This window comes from Aythya ferina (genome assembly GCF_964211825.1).
Source record: "Aythya ferina genome assembly, chromosome: 3".
NCBI lineage: Eukaryota > Metazoa > Chordata > Aves > Anseriformes > Anatidae > Aythya > Aythya ferina.
In genome coordinates this window covers 521434-545150 of record NC_140298.1, presented here as the reverse complement: position 1 = coordinate 545150, position 23717 = coordinate 521434, and the positions used below count along the sequence as shown (strand labels likewise).

At 40.5% G+C, this 23717-nt stretch overlaps 1 protein-coding gene across 8 annotated transcripts in view; it reads right to left on the bottom strand.

Moving 5' to 3' along the window:
* CFAP61 (cilia and flagella associated protein 61) overlaps positions 1 to 23717 on the bottom strand; it is a 110401-nt gene that overhangs the window by 83266 nt on the left and 3418 nt on the right. For 5 of the 8 annotated variants that reach the window (XM_084516026.1, XM_084516027.1, XM_084516028.1 and 2 more), the window contains 5 exons: positions 23065 to 23132; positions 22305 to 22431; positions 16367 to 16499; positions 14235 to 14388; positions 1718 to 1809 (listed from right to left, as the gene is read on the bottom strand). In XM_084516026.1, the coding sequence (XP_084372152.1) occupies positions 1718 to 1809; positions 14235 to 14388; positions 16367 to 16499; positions 22305 to 22431; positions 23065 to 23132 (574 nt within the window). The remainder of the gene's footprint in view (positions 1 to 1717; positions 1810 to 14234; positions 14389 to 16366; positions 16500 to 22304; positions 22432 to 23064; positions 23133 to 23717) is intronic. The other 3 variants (XM_084516032.1, XM_084516033.1, XM_084516031.1) reach the window with 1 other exon arrangement.

Genomic DNA, 23717 nt, shown 5'->3' with positions numbered 1-23717 from the left:
CACAGTATTATATTTCCAGCTTATATCAGGGAAGTTGAAGTCTCCCATGCGAACGAGTGCTGGTGATCGTGTAACTTTTGCAAGCTGCCCAAAGAATGCCTCATCCATCTTTTCATCCTGAGTAGGCAGTCTCAGTAGACAGACCCCCACCAAGATGTCACCCCTACAGGCTTTCCCCTGATCCTTATCCATAGACACTCAACTTTATCATTCCCAACCACAAGCTCTTCAACATCAAAACACTCTTTATATTAAAGAGCCACACTACCACCCTTCCTACCTTGTCTATCCCTTCCAAAGAGCTTGTAGCCATCCATCACAGTACTTGAGTCATGGGAGTGATCCCACCACATTTCAGTTATTGCAACTAGGTCAGAGTTAGCCTGTCACACAATTGCTTCTAGCTCCTCCTGGTTGTTGTCTGTGCTGTGTGCATTGGTGTAGATGCACTTCAGATGAGACATCTGCCTCACCCCCAGCTTCAGTATTGTTCCCCTAGGCACTTCTCTGGTGAGCTGTTTTACCCCCCTTCCGCCATCATAGCTAGTTTAAAGCTCTCTCGATGAGTCATGCTAGCTCCTGCACCAGGATTCATTTCCCCCTTTGAGACAGGTGTGTTCCATTCATCGACAACAGACCAGGGGTCAAGTAAACTGCCCCATGCTCAAAGAACCCAAAATTCCTGTCTCAACACCAGCCTCTCAGCCACTTACTCATTACCCTTGTTTTCCTAGCCCGCTCCATGTCCTTCACCTCCCCAGAAGGAATAGAACAAAACACAACCTGTGCTCCCACTCCTTGAACTATTTACCCTAACCCCCTGAAATCTCTCTTCATAGTTCACAGGCTTCTCTGAGCGATTTCATCGCTGCCTGCCTGACCTATGAGTAATCAGTGGGGTGAACCAGCTCTGGGAGTTTTCTAGTTATGCCCCTGACCCAAGCCCCAGGTAAGCAGCACACTTCCCTACAGCTCAGGTCTGGTCTGCAAACGGTGCTCTCCGTTCCTCTGAGAAGGGAGTCGCCTCCCACAACCATCCTTCTTTCTTTCCTGGCAGAGGCAGTCTGAATGCGTGGAGTCGACTGCCTCATCCTTGGTAACCTCTTAGGGGAACCTTCCTGCGCCTCCTCCCACTTCACTGTCCAATGCTACAAACCTATTGCTCAGGGGGGCTTGGGGATGTGAGGGAAGCAGAGGGAGAGTTTGCTCAAAGTGTCAAGCAGGAACCCTCTCCCAACCCGCTCCCTGTCAGCCTCTCTCGGGAGAGCCGGCACGTGCAGCGTGCTCACACTGCTGTCCCGGGCCATGAAGCAAGGGACAGAGGTCCCTTTGTAACTCATGGGCGGGTGCTGCGGTTGCAGCTGCACCGGCTCCATGGCAGCCAACCTCGACTGTTGAGGTTGTCTATTTTAGTCAGTGGCAGATGTGCATCAGCAGTCCCCATCCTTTTTCTCCCTCTGTGCCACTTGTTCCAATTCCCATGCTGCCCGCTGTTCAGGTGGAACTAGATGGGAGAACTCCTCTGGTTAATCACAATTGCCACCTCCAACCAGACCCTAGCTAGAGCAGCTTCTGAGCTATGCAGAACAGCAGACACTAGTGTGGGCACATGCAGCAGACAGTGCAGGAGTGGAAACAATGCTTGTCCTAGCAGCCTCCACGTCTTCTTCAAATTGACTTCAAAAGTTAGCAGCACTGCTGTATAGAGGGGTATTACCTGCACAGCCACATCTTGGTCGCTAATATGTTCCACATTTTGAGATGAAATGGACTCTGCTTCCTGACTTGTTTGTTTGCTTTTATCTTCATCTGTGTAATGAAAAAGAATAAACATGTATAAAAATGAGAGTGTAACCATCAGAATCATAGCAGTAACTAAAGAGTAAGTGTGCCAGACTGCTCCTGTTGACAGATTTCTTTTATTTATTTGTAATAACCACATTTAAAATAGACTCCTGTATTTACTTGGCTAGAACTTCATTAGACAATTTGATCTCAAGGCAAAATCAGATAATTGGCTTTAAAATAGGAATTGAACAAGACACAGTTGGGAAGCAATTTCTAACTCTTTTATTACATGTAATAAATGTTGACCCTATCTGAAGAGAAAAATATGAGTGAGTAGTGTATTGACTGGTATCTTAAACTTTGTCTGCTGCTACCTTTTTTTCTTGTTGTCGACGGTAGGAAGACACAGACGCTCAGTATGAGTGAACAGTGAACTTCAACTTTAATGGATAGCTCAGTCGCCTTTTATCTAGTTTGAACATAATCAACTCATACATATTGCAAAAACTAAGCTCAGGATTGGCTAACATTTTCCCGCTCTTTTCAGGTAGTTTCTCCTTCTTTTAGCTACCTTCCCGCCTTAGGGACTTTCCCCATGGCTCAAGGGCATCGTGTCCTTGAGCCTGATTGGCTCTCAGCCAGCTGCGTACGTGCCCAGACTCTTGTGAGTTGAGTACGGTACTTTACTAGCCCATTGCCTCTTAACTGCCCAACATCCTCGTGTCCTATTTCAGTTAACCATTCTTCCACAATTCCCCCGTTTTTATTTTGCGCTACGAACACCCTCTCTGTGAGTTGCTCTCGTCTCTCAGCTAGGCAGCCAAAGACCACACGTGCAGCAATCACAATCACTACAACTATAAGTCAACTTGCTCCCAGGGACTGGAGAAAGCGAAGTCCCTCTTTAACTAACAAAACCCATCCACCCATGTTCCCAAAAACAGATTTAAGCCAACGCAACCAGAATCCCTTGCGCCATTAGATCAGCCATGGTTGCTGTTATCCGTACTTGATGACTTTTCTTCAATGGCTGGTTTAACACATCGACTAGGCACCCAGGTTGGCCCTGTAGGGGAAGAGATACACACATAACCTCGCCCCATATAAATCACGTCAGCAGGCCCCAACCATTGTCCTGTTTTCATATCTCGGTACAGTACTCTCATAATACATTTATTATCATTTTCAGACTTAATGTAATGACGTGCCGCGGGTGGTTCCTCATCATCTCCAAATATACACAAATGATTGAGAACAAATAAAGTTTTATCCACCCTCTCTCTAACATCTGTAATGTCTTTAAACTTTTCCAAGTACTGCTTAACTGTTCCATTAGCCCTTTCTACTATAGCTTGACCAGTTGGTGAATGTGGAATACCAGTTATATGCTTAATGTCCCACAGTTCCATAAATCGCTTAAGTGGCCCACTAACATAGGCTGGACCATTATCTGTCTTTATAGTTTGTGGTACTCCCATTACTGCAAAACAACTGGCAAGATGACGTCGTACATCCCGAACTTTTTCCCCAGGCTGCGGTGTAGCCCAAATCATGTGACTATAAGTGTCTATCGTTACATGCAGATATCTCAATCTGCCAAATGCTGTGACATGAGTGATGTCCATTTGCCACACTTCGTTGGTTTTAATCCCTCTCGGGTTTGTTCCGATTCCGATTCCCACTCCCGAATTGTAATGACTACACGTTGGGCAAGCTTTTACTATCGCCTGCGCATCAGCTCTAGACAGTTTGTAAGCCCGTGCAAGTCCTTTAGCGTTCTGGTGAAAAATAGCATGAGCCTCCCGAGCTCTGCAAAAGGGTGACAGTGGTGCTTCAGTAGCTGTTGCGGCGACTAGTCGGTCCGCTCGAGCGTTGCCTTCTCCCAGGCCTTCTTCCCACTGATGACTCCTTATGTGTATTACTGCGTACGGTTCACTTCTTTGAGCTATGGCGATCTGTAGACTGATTATTAATTCTGACAGCCGTTCATTTTTCAAGTCTCTCAAGCCTGAGTCTTCTATACGATTTGCTATGCCTACTACATATAAGGAATCAGATACCACATTTAACGGAATATCTTTCCATTTTATAAATGCCCATACTACTGCAAGAAGTTCTAGTGTCTGTAATGAGTCTTTATCTTGGGCTTGTAAAATTTGATGTTTCCAACCATGCTCATCCTTCCAAGTCACTGCAGCAGTTCGAGAACGTTTTCCTGCGTCAGTGAAAACTGTCACTGCATTCTTAAGTGGGATAGACGATCGTTTTGGCTTAGTTATCCATCCCTGGTTTTCCATCCATGTCAGAGCAGTTGATTGTAACGTTTTTGCTACTATAGTAGCGCCATCCTGCAGTAGTGCAGCTTGTAACTCTTCAGAATTTTGTATATACCATTCCAAATCGCCTGGCTTCATGGGTAACCAGATCATATTTGGAGGAACCCCATCCACCTGCAATATTCGATTCCTCCCCTTCTTTACTAATTCTGCTAATGTTGCAATTTTTTCTTGAATTGTTCGTCGAGGTTGTAACGGAGGAGCTATCCACTCTAATACCACAGTTTCTCCTCCCTTCTCCCCCGTTTTTATTTTTTGCTGTGTTATGGCACCCATCAGGTATTGTGAGCCACATAGAATGGTAAGATCGAGTGGCCTGTCAGATATACGTCGGTGCGTGACACTCGTTGTGATCAATGATGCGATTTGTTGTAATATTTCTTGTTGTTTTTCCGATAGTGTCACTTTTGAAGCAGGATCAGTTCCTTTTAATAACGGCCGAAGGGGATTTAATAGTTCATTCGGAATCCCGACTACTGGCCTGATCCATTGTAAATCTCCCAGCAGTTTTTGAACATCATTAAGAGTTTTGATGTCCGATTGGATTGTAAGTTTTTGAGGCTGAATGGTGGAATCTGTAATTTTCCAACCCAAAAACTTCCAGGGGCTTGTCTCCTGAACCTTTTCCGGTGCAAGTACGAGTCCCATTTGTTTTAAGGTCAGTGTTAAGTCATTTTTCTGTTGTAGAGAAAACGGTTCCTTCTGGGCTAACAAAATATCATCCATGTAATGATAGATTATTGTCTCTGGCCATTTTCGTCGAATCGGTTGCAGAGCTGCGTCAACATAAAGCTGACATAACATAGGTGAATTACGCATTCCCTGGGGTAATACAGTCCATTCAAATCTTTGATCCGGACCTTCACGATTTATTGCCGGGAGAGTAAAGGCAAACCTCTGTTTGTCATTTTCATGGAGGGCTATTGTGAAAAAACAGTCCTTCAGATCCACAATCAATAAATGCCAACCCTCTGGTATCATAGCAGGATTAGGTAGACCAGGTTGCAGTGCTCCCATGGCACACATTTGATTATTAACCGCTCGCAGGTCGTGAAGTAAACGATATTTCCCCGATTTCTTGGGAATCACAAAAATTGGAGTGTTCCAAGGGCTTGTTGACAGTCTTAGGTGCCCTTGTTGACACTGCTCCTGTACTAGTCCGTGAGCATGTATTAGACTTTCCCGTTTTAGCGGCCACTGCTCAACCCACACAGGTTCATCAGTTTTCCATTTTAGTGGGATTGGGAAAGTCCAAGCAATGGCCATACCTATAAATGGTGGTCTGATGTAAGAACCATTCCCATCTGAGCAAGAATGTCTCTCCCTATCAGTGCTTGTACTCCATCTGGCAACGGTAAGACAGATACACTGCATTTTACAACTTTGTCACCTATTGTCCATTGCAGTACTGGTGATCGACGAGCAATAGTCATACCTCCTACTCCTGCTACAGTGGTACTGGATTCGAATGTAGGCCAATGCGGTGGCCAAGTTTGCGCACTGATTATTGTCACATCTGCGCCAGTGTCCAACAATGCCTCAATTTGCAGTTTCTCATCCTTTAAGCATACTGTGATTTTCTGTCGTGGTCTCTGCTGCATGCCAAGCGTTAATAACGCTACTTTTCCTGTGGAGCCAAATGCTCCGAATCCTCGGTCCTTATTGACCATCGGTGGTAGAGATGCCGCCAAGTGTGGCAACGGAATTAATTGAGCTATCTTTGTATCCTTTGGTACATGCATTGGAGGAAACATTGCAGAAACCATAATCTGTATTTCCCCACAATAGTCTTTATCTATAAGTCCAACCAATATTTGTAATCCATTCAGGGTAGCAGACGATCTTCCGATCAATAAAGCTCCCACAGGATCACCATTAATAGTAACTGGTCCCATAACTCCTGTCTTTACCCTGGTGGGTTTAGAGTCCAATAGCATTACATCTACTGCTGTTGCCAAATCCAAGCCGAGGCTCCCTCTGGTGGCTGGTCGGCAGACATTGGTGACAGAGCCGTTCCGGCTGCTGTCGTAAATGCCGCTTTTTGTGTCGTCGCGGGGCGGTCCTTCCCGCTGCTCCAGCCGTTTCCCGACGCACCATGTCGACAGGTCGCTGTGTTATGCATATTGGATTGGCAGTTCTGACACCACACTGATTTCGTTTTGCACTCTCGTCTCATATGTCCCATGATCCCACAGCGAAAACAACGCGGTCGCGGAGGACGGCCTCCGGGCGTTTGCAAAGGAGCAAGGGCAGCGAGTGCTTGATTCTGCGTTTGCTGCGCAGTCTCTCTTAATACCTGTGCCTGTTCTTTCATACTATCCCCTAGCTGTTTTATTACTTCTACCAACATAGCCTGCGTACCCACGGGTACCTGAGCCATCCTTTCTAAACCCTCCTCAATTGTCCAAGTTCCCGGTAACGTAGCTAATATACTACGAGTTGAAGGGTTGCAGTTTTGAATTGCACACTGCTTTAGAATAGTGCCCTTTAGATAATCAGGTACTCCAGCCGCTTGTATTGCGTTTGCTACTCGATCAATAAACAACCCAAATGGTTCCTCCCTTCCTTGCTTGATGCCCATATAGGATGGTATCCCCCCTGGCTCTCTAATTTGGTCCAAGGCTCTCCGAGCCAATCTCATTGATTCTTTAGCTTTGTCTGGACCCATCAATGCTTGTGCTTCTAATCTATAATATGGTCCGAGCCCCATCAATTCCTCCAACGTGACACCATGTAACGGATCTCCAGGTGCCCTTATCGTAGCTACTGCCTCTTGACAAACACTTTGCCAATGCGCATTAAAAAGAAGCTGTTGATGTTGTGTTAGGATCAGCTTCATTATACTACGTATGTCCCCAGGGAGCAATATATTAGTTCCCCAAATATAATCTAACATTTGCCGAGTAGGTTCCCCCTTTAAACCAGAATCATTTACAGTAGATCGTAATTGAGTTAATAGTTTCCAGTCTAAATTTGTCATATTAACCGTCACATTCCCCTGTGCATCTGGTGGCGAGTATACTACCGGAAAAGCTTGTGTTAACTGTGTTGCCGTTTCATAATTCCCTTCACGCAGTGCCTCATTTGCTATTTGCCTCCATAGACCTTCTCTCCCCTGCGCCCCCGTTGTGAAGGGATTTGTATTCGATAGAAATAGGCTAGCACTGGTCCTTCCACTTGCTCCTTCCTCACTTTCTATTGGAGCGGTTGGAGCTGCTGGTAGTGAAAGCTTCTCCTCTGCTACAGAGGACATTGTTACAGGCACCTCCGAATTTCCCGAGACCCCCTGTGTAATGGTAAAAGTTCTAACGGAAGGTGGCAACGGGCAATCTGTTCCTTCCATATTTATTTGCTGTGGATTAACCTTATTAACCCTTCCTGGTGGTCCTAACTGCTCTGTTGCAGCAGCGGCAATTCTTTGTTCAGCTTTATATATGCCTAATGCATTAGCCACTGCTCTCCATGGATTCATTAAGGTTTTTAGCAGACTTAATATCTTTAATAACATCATCAAACAATTTGTCCCCAATTTACACCACTCTGTTTGTTCAAAACTGTATCAGGATTTGTAAAAACAACCCTGCGCTACTGCGTATGCTAATATCCCTGATAATTCTTTTATCTAAAATGCTCCGCTTTTCTAAAAATCATCTGAACAAATTATACACCGCTTGTCTTTCATACCTTTATATATACAGTTGCAGCCTTTGCAAAGACCTCGGCGGCGCTTTTCCAGCGGGACCCTTTATAGGCTCATCCCGGGTGCGGGGACTCCCTTCCACCTTCCGAGCTGCGGGTGCGGGGACTCCTGTCCCTTTCACCTTTCCGACGCGGGTGCGGGGATTCTTGTCCCTTCCACCTCCTGGGCTGCGTTGCAGGACCGGTTCCTCCCTTATTCCGTCCCTCGCAGATTCAACTCCAGCGGATTCCCTGTTCCCGTTCAGACCGGTCCCTGTTCGGGCGCCAATTGTTGTCGACGGTAGGAAGACACAGACGCTCAGTATGAGTGAACAGTGAACTTCAACTTTAATGGATAGCTCAGTCGCCTTTTATCTAGTTTGAACATAATCAACTCATACATATTGCAAAAACTAAGCTCAGGATTGGCTAACATTTTCCCGCTCTTTTCAGGTAGTTTCTCCTTCTTTTAGCTACCTTCCCGCCTTAGGGACTTTCCCCATGGCTCAAGGGCATCGTGTCCTTGAGCCTGATTGGCTCTCAGCCAGCTGCGTACGTGCCCAGACTCTTGTGAGTTGAGTACGGTACTTTACTAGCCCATTGCCTCTTAACTGCCCAACATCCTCGTGTCCTATTTCAGTTAACCATTCTTCCACATTTTCTGATGACCATAAGAATGAGGAAGGCTCTTGATTCTCACATTAATTCTCCTAACAGAACTGAAATTCAGAATAAAACCTAGGCAAGCCATAACCCTTACTTATTGGAACAAACAGGGACAAGAAACAGGGATTGAAATTCCCTTCTCATTTGCTGAATTTAACTAGCTTTATAACCCCTATTTCATTTCTTATAAAAAGTGATTGCCATTTGGTCAACGCTTCTCAGTTTGCCTATTTTTGCCTCTTTATCTCATCTAAAAAATGCTCTTCTCTGCCGCTTTTACTGGATGCTGAAGCAACTGCTTCAAAGCACTTCATCAACCATTGCAATTCTTTCGTGTATGATTTTTCAGCCAAAAAACAGACACTCATTGAACTGCATGCAAAATGCCCACAGTAGCCATGACCACAGGTGTGGCAGGCTTTTAGACATTAGCAGCATAAAAAAAAAAAAAAAGGCTCAGTGGAAAGGAAATACAATTGACAATCAAAGTCACAGAAACCAGGTTTTAAATCTACATGAAAGATCGTCCTACCTTCTTCAGCAACATTACAGTGTCACTCTAGTTTAGTTCATCCCAATTAGAGTAGTAATATTTTTGTGAGTAAAACAGCTCCCTTAGCTGATAGGGCTAAATTACTTGCAGCCATGTTATGAATCGATTTTTAATCAATGACTGACCTGAGAAACAGCCAGAATATATACGTACATGATGCAATATATATGTTTACATACCTACAGCATTTCTGATAAAGTGCTGAATCCAATTAAAACAAACACCTACTTATTAGGGAGTTTAACTAAATATTATTATATGCATTTTTTGCCATTCTACCCCTTTGGCTGGGAGCAATTCCAGAGCTGATAATTAAAATGTTAACAAACCACAATAAAAATGTCCAGTACCAGTGTGGAACATACACAATGCATTATATTTTATTTTAATTACATAACCTGTATCTTAAGACAGATTTTGACAGTTTACACAGCAACACACAACAGCCCTACAGAACTCTACTGGTACCTGGCACCAATGTGAGAGAGCAGACTACTAACTTTCACAACACCTTGATGCTCATTTGACAGCAGGCAATCACCATTCCAGCACATATAAAGTATTTTTGGGAAAGCAATTCCTAAATCTGCATGCTGATGGATTATTCCCTTTAAAGTCAGTAGAAGGTGAGGGTATTCAGAACCACAGATCACCTGATAACCCATAAAGGCCACGTCTAAAGTTAATGCTATGGACTAAAATTATTCTAGTCATCAACCTGGAGAAGAACCATTGAAGTACTAGCAAAGCCTACATATGACACCAAATAACCACTTAAAATTACTAAAGCTAAATGTCAGCTGCTCTTTTTTAGTCCTCGAGTGTCTCTCTTCAATAGTTCTGCCATTCCTTAAATCATCCCCTCCCTAATCTTACAGATACAATCTCAGTTTACTGCATTTATATTAAAAAATGAAGTCTGAAAATAACTTTAACCAATAAACTCTTGAGATATAGGTATCATGGCTGTAGAAAACAGATCAGGCCAGTACATCCCTGCATGTGAAAGCTCCAGTGACACAGGAAAGTCATAGTTTCTGAGCTCCAAGAGAAGGAGAAAAAGTTTCAAAAATTACAGCACAATAGGATTCTTCACTCCTCTGTCTGAATTTGGTAAATCCATCTAAGCTACATTCATTGACATGAGCATTTTTCTTCATAGAGTAATGAGCTTTCTTCTACTTAAGGAAAAAAAAAAAAAAAGAAGTTTAGGCCAAAGTCTTTTTAAAAAAATCTGTTATCTGAAGATCTGTTTCACTGTTAGCAGAAAAGAATGCAGATGCAATTTGCAGGGCAAGAAGAAACACAGGGGTTAGAAATCATGGTTTCTCCAGTGGTATCACAGATGTGAGACTTCACAGAAATGATCAAATGTCGTTTTGATTAACCCAGCTACACTTCTCATTATGAACAGCCTTGCAGGTGTCAAAAGTTAATTAATACAAGCCTCTTGCTGTCATGTAAATATTGGTATGTTGTTTCTGACTTCACACTAAAATGAATCCCTTAATGGCTCCACCATTCACTACTGTCAAATATAGCTGCATCACTGTTTATATATATGCTGTACACAAGTGACCGCAAAGAATGTAAATATCGTTGCGCTCAGTGAAGTAAGGAACATGAACAAAAAGAAAATTAAAATAATTCTGTGATTGCTAGGTTGTTAGCAGAGGTATCAGTCAGCAGGATCAAGAAGCCAGTTCAACAAGAAGCCTGATGAAAAGCCCTTGAATCATTCCCACTGCATCATAATGTTTTCTGGCTACTAATCTGTGACACCATATAGAGTAACAACCAAATTACTGTAATTACCCTGAAATGTAAGTGGCATATCAATATTGTGTTAAACACAGATTTTTGTACACTCTTTCATTATTAGTCAGTACTACATTTTGAAAGGAAAAAATACTATCAACCTGTGGTCTCTATTTTTAAGCTAACGAGCTTGAAAAAAATATCCTTTTTTTGTTTTGTTTGTTTGTTTGTTTTCTCATATGGGAACATGTGAATACTCCACAAAGGAATGTGGCTCACATTTTAAATTCTCAGCCTTTGAATTCAATAAAAGAAAGTCGAGGTCCTCTATTGATATAAGATGCAAAGTTAGCAAAGCTTCCCTAGATAAAAGACAATTTGGCAGCACATTTCCAATACAATAGACCACAGAAATGGTGCCATCATTATAACAGCATTTATACAGCCATGCGCATGTTATACTATATAATCAAGTTTAAACTACTTGTCAATGACACTATAGTAAATTACAAGGACATAGGTAGGACCTTATATTGGAAAGGTTTATCAATGGACTACCAGGTTGGAACTATTATTTGGGTCTCCATTTACCAAAAAAGCCCAAGATACAATTCATACAATTCCCTTTTCAAACTAAATTTTTAATAAAATGAAGAATTCAGACAGAAGGGGAACTATGGTTATGCTTTTTTGTTTGTTTGTTTGTTTTTTGTTTTTGGCAATGATGGCCAATGGGGGGGGTCTCTAAAATTCTTTATTAAAATGGTGGGCTCTTTTCTTTTCCTTTCTTAATAATAAATAAATAAAGGAAACACCACTGCTTTTCCTGGATGTTTTCACGAATGACTGCTGAGATGAATTTTGACTCACGTCTCATGCAATAATAAAACCTGAATCAGAGCTTTTTTTCCAACCATTTGAAAAATGCAGTCTTCGTGTTTACATAAACAATTTGTTAATAGTTTATAAAAGACACTTATCAAATATCCATCATAAAGCATATATTTTCAATAAGCCGTATAAAACTTTAGTAACTTGCGACAAGCTAACACTTTATTGAATTGATTATTAAAGGTTAGACAAATAACAGTATATATTTGTTTGTTTGTTTTTTCTTTCTCTCTTTCTTTCTTTCTTTCTCTCTTTCTGTCTTTTTTTCTTTCTTTTTGGCTATACTGGGCAGACACAAACAACAGTTTGCAATGCTTTAGGACAAGCAAAACTATTTTAAGATGTTATAATTTTTTATGTTCTAAAATGTAGAGTTACCACAACAGTTTTTATTATTATTCCATGATAATAGAATTAATATTCCTGAGCAATATATAGCCATGGGCTACCTCTAATTTTACTGTTAAATTTCTAGTGGCTCACCCTCTAAGAATGGTATCAGAGCCAGGCAATTCACTGATGATAATCAAGTTCCTTCTCAGGTGTCTGTCTTTGAGACCCTCAATGATTTGTGTTCAAGATATCTGAAAAAGCCTACCAATAATTCTCTTTCCCCAAGGCTGCTCTTGAACACAACAAGCTTGAAATCTGTGGCTGTAGCTTAACAGAATTGCAGCTGCAAGTGCACCCACAGGCTGCCCACTCAGCAGACAGATGGAGGAGACAGTAGGGTCATAGCAGCTCCTGATGCCATTCTCTTCTGGAGACAGATGTTGAGAATTGTCTCAGTGCTGAAGGCAGGTATTTCACAGGATCCATGACACAAAACTTATTTGCCACTCCAAATAGAGGTATACTACTCCTTTTTTTTTTTTTTTTTTTTTGTACTTAAAAAGTAAATACAGCATTGCAAACAACCAACAACCACCAAAGGTAATACAGCTTTTAAATGGAGAAGAAAAAGAGAGGGAATCATGTCTGAGATTGCTAATCAATGTGCTTAATGCGCTTCTCAAAAGCACTCAGATGCTAAGCTGGTGTTATAGAAACCTGAAAAGAATCATTTATGCTGATTTTACATGCTTTTTTTTTAAAAAAAAAAACAATTAAAAAATCCAATAGCTCATTATTCCAGACCATCCAGGCCCCTGTGGGCAGCAGCACAGCCCTCTGCCATACCGGCTCCTCCTTCCAGTTTTGTATCATCAGCAAATTTGCTGATTGAAGGGATTAGGTGACATATATGTCTAAACTTCCTGCTGATATAGCAGTAAGACAGAAGTCAAAGTGAAGTCAATACTACTCATAGTTAATGAGAATTTAAAATACTGAGATAATATTTGTAGTTTTAAAATGAAATATATTTCATACTTTTCTGCACATTTTCATATAGCTTATTGAAGAACTAATCCCGAGCAAAATTTGCATGACTTTGCAGGGTGGGAAAGTTCTTCCCAAACTTTGTTCCTGACCAAACAGTGCAAGGAGGGCTGGCCCAGAACTGCAGGAAACGAAAAAGAGGTCTAGTTTTTAGAAGAGACTATCATAAATGATATTTTTTCCTCCCTCAGTCCTATCTACATTTCTATATATGTCTGTCACCTCTTTTGAAATAATACTCCTGAAGTTCCAGGAGCGTGGACTGATACAGGACAAGGCAGCTGGGTTCCTTCATCTCTTACTAGTAATATTCTTCTTTGCAGGGGAGGGGAAGTCCACAAGTGTGGCTGGAAGGCATTTTTTTTCATTCCCTTTACTGTTCCATGGCTTTCAGCTATGAGATACCAGCTGGAGACTGCTCTGAAGATGCCCAGTTGCATTTTTGCCTGGTGCTTTGTGTTCAAACAAGCAGATATGTAACAACCTAGTGGTGTTTCTTTAATTCTATTACTAATAATTAGCAGACAGCAAAATGCTGCCCTTCTGGACAAAAAGACCTTCAACACTGAAAAATAATGATGACAGCTGTAAATTATTAGTGGTCTCTAAATAGGCAACATATTCATGTTACTGCAATTTGTTAGTTGCAGTAAGATGGCTTGTAGGTGGTTTTTCATATTGTGTCCAACACAAAAATACAATGAAAACAGTTCCTGATCTTCCAAAACCTCATAACCTAAATGACTGCAAACAGTAAGCAGACAGAGCAGAAAATGGGCCTCAAGGAAATAAGAGGGCACAAATCTCAAGACAACATGACAGCCACTGATAACCAGCTGCTTAGTGGCTGACAGACATTAGAACCAAGTTTAAAAATAAAGTCTTAATATAACAGCACAACTGTAGCTAACTGATGGGAAGTAGACGCTATTTTTTGGCTTTCCAAAACTTGAAACCTACTTATATCTCATACCTCTGTTTTGATGAGAGTCTTCAGTGTGACACATTGTACAGACCAGCCCCCCTGAATTAAAAAACACCAGGCAACCATCTCCAAAGCGCAGACACATTCTTTTTTTCTTACTAATATAAGCCTATGTCCTCTTCCATTTTTTTTCAAAACCTGTTCAGAAGCTAGAAATAAATGCACCTTAAATCTGCCTATAATTTTAGCATATAGGTACCTTCTGGAATGCTTGGCTCCCATGGCGCTTTGAGAACATCTTCAGGATGTGGTTTACAGAGTCCATGGAAAGGTCGTAAGTCAAAGCACGCGTGAAACAAGGAAACATCTACTTGAGAGCATAAGCTCATGAATCCCACTACAGTGTCTCCAGCCTGCAATATAAAAACAATGTCATACACACACAAAAATTGAGCAGATAATTTTAGTTGAGGACAAAAAAAAAAAAAAAAGGTTGTGAGGAGGAAAGGGGGAAAAAAAGGGCAAAACAAGAATTTCAGCATACTAGCTGTAGCTGTGTGTAAAAGAAAAGTATAAGGGAAAGTTAAAGATCTTTTTTTTTCAATTAAGTGTATTACACCATCTATATTAGATCTTCTTCTTCTTCTTCTGGTTATGATTTGCAGGGGGATTAGAATTATTTATATGGATCAAAATATGATCTACTATTTCAATATAACACCCTTCAACTAGAGAACTCCAAAAAGGGCATAATTTTTCCTTAAGTGCAACTAACCTACAATCTGGATTTAGCTAACCATGATGGTTGACTAATCATTTGATGCTATTTCATAAATAAAGTGTGCTCAAACTGAAAAGCATATTTTATTTTCCTACAAAAAAAAAAAATGTACAGTATGTAAAAAGTTCTAAAATGTTATACGGTATGTATTATAAAAAGTAATTATAAGCATTGAGTATTTTCCAGTTCTAAAAATATCTAATAATCAGCCTTCAAAAAAAAAAAAAAAAAAAAAAAAAAAAGCCCTGGGAATGACAAGATCCCTGTAACACTGAAATGGCATGTCACATAATGTTTGATTATTACTGAAAGTTTCCAGAAAGTTGCAGTGTTGAGATGAAAATAGGAAAATAGACTCTGGAAAATTAGAACCAATATGTTGGAGGGGTTTGGCTTCAAGCTGAGACCAGTCTAGAAGTAGGAAACTCTTCAAATGTTATTCCTATATTCAACTTTCTCATAAAACAAATAATCAAAATATTTTTTTCCTTAATACACATAATGAAAGCCTTCTTTAAAAACATTATGAAAACTCACAGGATGGATTTGTATAGCTGTTTTATTCTGCCATCAGCACTCCAATAAAAATTAAAAAAAAATCAAGTTTAATTTTTTTCCCCCAAACAACAAGTGATTGTTTGTTTGCGTAACTGAACAAAAGCTGGGTCACTGCAGTTGTCTGGCTGCTGTGTAATTTTAGGCCCAAGGCTCAGCAGAGGCTGATTAACCAATCCATCTACCATATGTGCAAAAAGAGGTTGCCAGCTTCATTCTCTGCAGGGAAAATTGGCATCTATCTTGGTTTGCATGGAGGTGTCTTTCACAGCAGCAGAGGCAAGTATAAAATATGAGGGCCTGAAACACCTTTTGCTGGTATCATATTGAGCTATGAACGTACAATTGAAATGTATTATATTTAAAGATAGCCGTTTGTAATGTGCTATTACACTAATGGCTTATTGTTTCCTATTTGGCTTCCAATGGCAGTGATTACATGTTAAGGTTTTATAAAATCATTTGGTATAGAAAGCAGACTTCTGGAATTAAGTAGGTTATGTTGCCTATCAGCTTACGATACCATGCACAGTTACTAACGCATGAAAATATTAAGAGGAATTTTCAGACGGATAGCTATTAGTACCTCTTTCTTATTTAAATTAATTCCTGAGTTTCTGTCTTCAATTCAGCATAAATCCGACTGCCCCAGCCAGGAGATGGAAAAAAATACATCATTTTTAACTGAGAAATGATTACTGGCTACTAGTTTTCACATGCAATATTAATTTTCACAAGGAATTAAAACTGGTTATCTATAATGTAAAATGTCTAAAACAGTAACCCTTTTTTCAGAGTAGCCTGTTCCAATTACTTGGAAAGAATCCACACAATTACCAGGAATTGCTGCTTCATTTATTTAACAGCAGATACCACTCCTAAAGAACTGAGATACGCAAAGAAAGTGGCAGAGGGCATTGTGTGTGTGCAGATTATGAATTCTACCTTCCAAAAGTGAGCTTGTTCTTTTTATTCATTGAGCTGCAGCATGAGCTACTTACATTTATATCACTAACATGGTGATTAGATCAAACAGGAGCATATGACAGACTGACCTCACAAACAACAGCTTGATTTTCTTCATCTTGATGTTCTATTATATCAGCAAGGAAATATTCACTATAGGTTTCTTTCAGAGTCTCACTCTGACGCATCCAGATTGGCATGAGATCATTGTAATCTTCCAACCTATAAAAAAGAGATTATGTAATGCCCTAAAACTCTCCTATTAACAGGTCCCAATCCCTCTGTTCCCCTCTGTTAGCATACTGACAGATATTAAAAATACCTGATCCAAAGCCCCTACCAGTGAAGAAGTAATTTCATGTAGGACATCTCCTAACACACACTAAATTGGTAGCCTCAGCACCAGAGAGACAAAAGTATTATTAAGAGCCAACGCAACCTACATTAGATCTGGATTTCACCATGGAGATGGCTATCTTTCCCCCAAAGCAAAAAATATGAGGGTAGCCCTGTTCAAAATTTTCTTGCCTAAGGCATCTCAGGCCAGCTGGATCTGGGCTTTTGGCCTCATTTAAAATAATTACACTCAGCGAGCCCAATCTCAGTTTGTTAGAGTTGGCAGAGATCTCAAGAAGAGCTACACCAGTGCAATTTAGGAAGTCAGTTGTGTCTGTTAAGAACAACAAGAAAAAATAAATAAATAAAAAAAATACAAAATAGTGCTTTCTTGTATGGGAGAAACAGTGGTGAGTATTGGCTTGATTACTGTTATTACACACAGCAGTGTGGGAGTCAACTGGCAGAAATTGAACCATTATGCCTTTGTAAGGTCAAGTTAATGCTCCACCATTGAAAAAGATACAAAGGCCAAAGTGCAATTACTGTATCCCTCTGCCTCATGAAAAGCCTTCTGCATAGGTGGGAGCGCAGGTCTGCCTCTGCTGCTCCAGTCTGGTGTCCGTGCTGCTGGCGTAAAGCAGCCAGAGCTGACTCCTAAACTGTCCAAGTTTCAGTGTTAGAATCATACAGGCCCCAGACTGCATGGATTTTTATTTAAATAGATAACAGGCTCTTTCTCATCAATCAACCTAAAAAAAAGTTAATTCTTTAGCAGGATCAATGCAAGTCTCACCAAAACCTCACTGCTTTTACCAACGTGTAGAAATTGCCATGAAGGAATTCAACAGAGGTACGTGCTGCACCCGTGGCATGTAGGCCCGGGCCAAGCAGCTCCAGCACAGAACACTTTCCCGTGACAGGGTGAAATCGCTGCTTTATTTCTGTAAACAATGCCAAAACGTAAGCGGTCCGGGAGACAACTCTGTAGCTCGGAAGGGGCTCAGAAAAATCGGCCTGCGGTGGGCAGTGAGGAGGGGCCGCTTTCACGGCATGGTTAGGAAATCCCTTCCTCCTAGCGTTCTTTAGACCACCTTAGCTAGCGCAACCGTGTGAGGAAGGTGACCCCCGCGGGATGCAGCGTGCAGCACACCCCGAGGAGCGGGCGCCCAGCCCGGCACAGCCCCGCCGGGCCTCCCGCAGCCGCCCCCCGACGGCCCGCAGCGTCGCGGGGTTCGCCCGCCCCCTGGCGGCCTCCGGGTGGGCTGCAGGGCTAGGCCCTTTTCGCTTCCCTTGCCTCGCCTCGCCTTGCCTTCCCTTCCTTTTTCTTCCTTTCCCTTCCCTTCTCCACTGCCCCACTCAGTCCTCAGGCCGGGGCATCCTTTGCCCAACCCCCCCGCAGTGTCAGTAGAAAAATACTGTAAAATAGTTCTTTCCTCTGAAAATGATACATGCTGTAGAAACATGTTTCTGAAGATCGTTATCAAGAATGCTTAATAACAATTCCATCAGCTTTAGGAAAACTTGCATTTTGCTTCAGGCTGCGGCTGCTCAAGTTTGTACACGCTTGTACCCAAGTACCTGTACCCATAGCTTAGAAATCTTAGCTCTGTACAGGCAGCAAGTGCAGAAAAAACAACAACAACAACAACAACAACAAATAAAGCTACTCTAATTTTCACTTTTTGCATGTTTCTGGATTTCACAGAAGCCTTAAAGTTAACACAGCTGGGCCAGACATTCTAATTTATCAATCACAGTCTGATCACCAAAGTACTGATGGACTCTGACACAAGACTGAAGGACAATTCAAGTGGTAGAAGGACAATTCTGATGGCTTTTGCCGCTCCTACACACCAGAAGGATGTGACCTTCTGAGTAAGACCACCTTTCTGACAGACCCCCTTTATTTGACATTATTTCTTATTCTCAGGCCATCTGTCTGAGAGCTCTCCACTTGCCCTTGTTGCTCCCGTTGCCCAGAACAGCCCCGAGATAAGGACCTGCACACGCCTCCATTCCTGGTCCAGTTGCGCTGACCTCTTTTTGTTCAGGTCAGCCGAGCAGGTTGTTCACGCAAGATGGACAGTATGGGAGCTGTTCCAGACTCCAGTGGGTATCTGTTACACACGCCTTATTAACAGCCTTTTGAGCGGGGTGAATAAATGCTTAACTTGTGACCTTTAGGATGCCCTGAGTCACAGAACTATTCCATCTGCCAGGAGTTTTAGATAATTTAATTTTTCTTCTGGAAGGCAGTCACCAGATTCTTTCATAGAGTTTTAAGTTAAGAAAGCCAGCTTGAGAAACTAAGAAAGAATATTGTGACTATTCCCTCAAAACTGAAGACAGCTGCTGGGGAGACAAACTTCCAAGCCACACTTTTTCATCCTTTTTCACTGTTAAGACACTATAAATCACTTGTCTATAGAATCATTTCAAATGCTGTAAGTGAAATGAAGCTCCAAAAACAATGAAACCTTGTAAAAATATATTATAAATTCCCATTCTTTGTATTTCAAACTAAAATGATAGTCTTACCATTCTTTCCAGGCAGTAGTATCTCAAGGGCAAAACAGCAGAAAGGTTTTCTATTATCAGAACCTCACTGCTTTCATATAGTAATTATAGCAAATTCATTAACGTGTTATAAAACCTCAAAGAAACTAAACTGATTTATAGGTAGAGGATTGAGGCTGAAGTCTTAATTGAAATCTGTTGTTTCACTGGGATAGATAACAACACAGACCCTGTCTCCAAACTGAATGCTTTGCCAATGCAATGCCTCACCATGCAGGCTGCTCCAAGTCCCTCACAGCATTCTGCTCTGCAAAGCACAACACCACAAGGCCACCTCTCAAGACGCAGGTGGCAATTCTGCACACTTGTGTTGTGCAGAGACTGCCATACATACACTGAGCTCATGACACTCAGCAGGCTCTGCATATGCCCAGTCAATTCCCAGCAAACTAGAAACTGTAGGAACAGAACTATTTTTAGTTTCTGCAACGCCCCCAACCAGTACCTTAGACCTTTTTTAAACAAACAAGCAAAACAAAACAAAACAAAAAAATTGTTTAAAAATATATAAAAACACTATATGATTCCTGGACAGAGAACAAGCACAATAAAGGAATTCCACAGAGCTGAACATTTGTGATGTCTTACATACATGGTACAAAAACAAGGAAGACGATCTAAAGATGATACATCAGCTAGAAACTAGAACATAAAGGCTTCGTGGACTGGGTTCAGGCACACTACAGATTTATTTCACAATATAAAGGTCAGATAGAGAACAATTTCAAAATTAATGGTTAAGCAAAGTATCAGTTTACTGCTTCCCCTCACCATAAGTAAGGGAAGAGGGAAAAGAGATTACCCTAATCTCCTATCATTGACCCAGAACATGTTGCTAGGCAGGTGGCTGTGGGCAACACAGATAAATCTCTAAAGGGCTCCTTTGAATGTTACTATGGATGCCAGCGAAGTACAAAAGTGAATACAGAGCAAAAGGAAAGGCAAAGCATCTCCTGGAAATATAATTCTTACTCAGAGAATCTGTATTATCTATATATCTTTATTTAAATATGAATATCAACAGAGACTGTGTAATTCAAACAAAATAAGCAGTTTCTTGGTTAGTTTTCTAGTTTTTTAGTTTATTTTGTTTTTGTTTTTGTTTTGTTTTTAATAAAATGAAATCATGTATATTATTCATAAAAACTACAGAAGTCCCAGGCAAGACAGTATCTCTTATGTGTTATATTGCTACAGCCTGCTTGACACTTCCAGTCATGTCAAAAATATTCCCTATTGCCAATATCTGATGGCCATCAAAATAAATAATGTGATTCAAATTAAATGAAAAACTGTAACAGTTAGAATCAAAGGGTACAGAAAAACTTTAAATCCTTAGGAATTAATTCACCCACTGATAACTTTTTAGTATTAAGGGTTTGTTCATATATTGATAGATGGTAGACTACTCAAAGGAAATAATTTTTAAAAGCCTTTAAAAAGACCTTACTTTTTAAAAAAGTGTAGATCAAGTTGGTATGCAAATGATTTTGCAACATAATGAAATATCCAGACCAACAGCAGAATGGTTTTAAGTGGCCAACATCAGGTCTCAGCCCTTTATCTCACAATGCTCTAAACCCAAGCCATAGGATATTGTAAGCATTGAATAAAACTGTAGGATAAATAGCACAGTCTGCAGATTTGTTTCAGGCCTATTTGGCAAAATCAAGTATGTATAAAACATCTCTCTATGAGAGAGAGGTTTCTGTCAGCACCCAGTGCAAGATGATAGCATGAACTATTTCATGAACAGATTGGTGTGGATTTACCAGGCAGACAGAGGTTCCTAGTGTGGCATTACCTTCCATTAGCACTGTTTATACATCAGTATTGTATGATGAAGCCTCCCAGAGGCGTGCTTGTCCCTAAACTTCAATTTCTATTACAAGGACTGGAAAAATCTCTTAAATCATAATACTGCTACATAAGGACAACACAGCGCTTCCATTTAGAACAAAGGAAAACAACACCAGAAAGACTCAGAATCAAAATTATTACCTCATGAAACATTACACTACATGTGCTCTTTGCAGCATGGAGAGGAAAATAAGTGAACAAAAATGTGATACATACTAATTATATTTTGACCACAGTACAGAGAAGCATTTACAAAGCACTGATAGCATATATGATACAGCAACCTATACAGAAAAACATAAAGCCTGTCTGGGGCAAAAACTGCATTTCTTGCTTAGTGTACTCAGTGCTGACACTTGCAGAAAACTGCAATTTGGCATAAGCAGCAGAATTCAAATGAAAGAAAAAAACATAGTTGTAATGGTCTATACATAGGTAGACATCAGTAGGCATTCGGCTAGGGGAACCTGCTTCTCTACCTGGTGTACACTACCAATACATGGGCAGAGAGACTCAATATTAATTTTTTTCTTTCTCAACTTTTTAATGACATTTATGATGAGTCCCAAAATAACTGCAAAGCTGTGTGAAAGGCACATTGTGCAAACATATCATACAAGAAAAAAAAAAAAAGTCTTTGCTCCAAACTGTACACATTGAAATACATGACACTATGCAGTAAATTAAAAAAAATGTAGAGGAGCCTGCTGGTCTGCTCCCCTGATACACAATGACAGGGAACGTAAGTTAGTGAAGTGCTTATGCAGAAAAAAACGTACAAGAGCAGAAGGGTTACTTTCCATGTCTGACAGATTAGTGGAACTAGGGAGTCTCTACTTCTACTTAATAGCTCTAGATGATAAACCCTCCTCTTCAGTTTTTGCTCATCTGGTCAAAGTATGATACAATTAAAAAATACGAAAAATTAATTGGAATATGCTCCTGAAAACTATATGCACTCACTAAAACACACAAGACAATAAAGCCAACATTCACAGAATAAACATTGCTGACCAAAAAATGTATTATTTCTATTATTTCTAGATAGAAAACCAGATTTACAAAAAATACAATTGATCTTGCGATGAAGTAGAATAAAAACAGCATAATCATAAAACAACTACTTAATTAGGTTATCAAGAAAAATCATGGCCTCTGAATTAAGATACTGATGCTGTAAATCAAAATGGGAATTCTTTAAATTGCTCGAGAGATCTTCTCATAAATGTAGAAGCAAGAAAACTGCATTACCTTGCTTTGCGAACATGCAGCTGCGGATGATACCGATGTCTGGGGCTCACAAGCAAAGTAAAGTTTGTATCCACTGCTGAACCTGGAGCAGTTATCATCTTTTCAAAGGCGCTTTCCAAGCCTGGCTCTGTGAACAATAAAAATCTGTTAGGAGAAGCATAGAAACTTAATTATTTGAACTTTAAAATTATAAGCAAAACTATTTGAGGAAAATGGATTTTTGAATTTAAACCCCAGATTCCTTCCATGTCTCCAGCACTCCTTCCGCGCCTTACCACAAACAGCCCTCTTCTCCTCTTGTACTCACTTGGTCAAGTGAGAGAAAGTACTGGATGTTACTGTTTTTGATGCATAGGTATGATGCCTGGCTGACTGGTGTGTTAGTCATTGCCTGTCAGACAACAAACACATCTCAATCTCTTGACCCCATTCAGCCAGACGTTTTCACAAAACTTGTGGGAATTTATTTCTGAGACACCTGTGCCTCTGTTTGAAGCCCTATCCATTTCTGGCAAATGTTAAGACTGCAGGAAATGGATAGACTGCTGAAAGGAACATGCAGCTACGTAAACCGCTTTTACAAGGGATGTCCATTAGAGGATAGTTTAAGACTGTGGTTTCTCTATGTTTAGAAAAAGGTAACTGTTCTCAATATATTAAACAAACAAACAAACAAACAAACACCACACTTCATCAACATAGTATAATAGTGATAACTACTTCTCGTTATTTTAAGAATAAAAAAGTTTTAAATTCTTACCTAAATTCTCATCAGCTGGTATGAAGAGAAGTATGAACTGCAGTTCTGGTATTTCAATAAAAACCCTCCTGGACAAATAACATGACTGTATTCAGTCTTTCATCACTACACCAAACCAGAAACAGAAGCTAGTCTTTTCATGCATGATTTTTTTTTTCTCCAGTGTCTCCAATCTTACTTCAAGAGCCCATATGGCTCAAAAATTAAAGCATTTTATTTATCACAAATAATATGATATGGAATTAATCAGGGCATCATTTACTGTTTCTTCTACCCTATTTCTCCCTCAATTTCCTAATACTTAGATTTCAAACAGCCTGCTTTTTATATCAATTCCACAGTAGTGAAAAAATTAAAGATGCCAGATCTCTGCTGGCACATCTCTGACCTGGCATCTATGTGACCTGGCTTGACATGACAAAGTAACTACATTTCACAGAAGCAGCACCAAATGCAATTCACTCTGCTTATATAAGTAGGTTCTGAGCGATACCAAATAACCCAAGCAATCACTGAGTATTTAGCTAACATGATATATTGTGCTATTTGTACTGCATAGCTTGTGACTTTACTGTATAATCTGTAGTTCATAAACTACCAAAAGATGAGCTGGGAACAACCATACTCCAGAAACATCTACAGCTTTTTAAGCT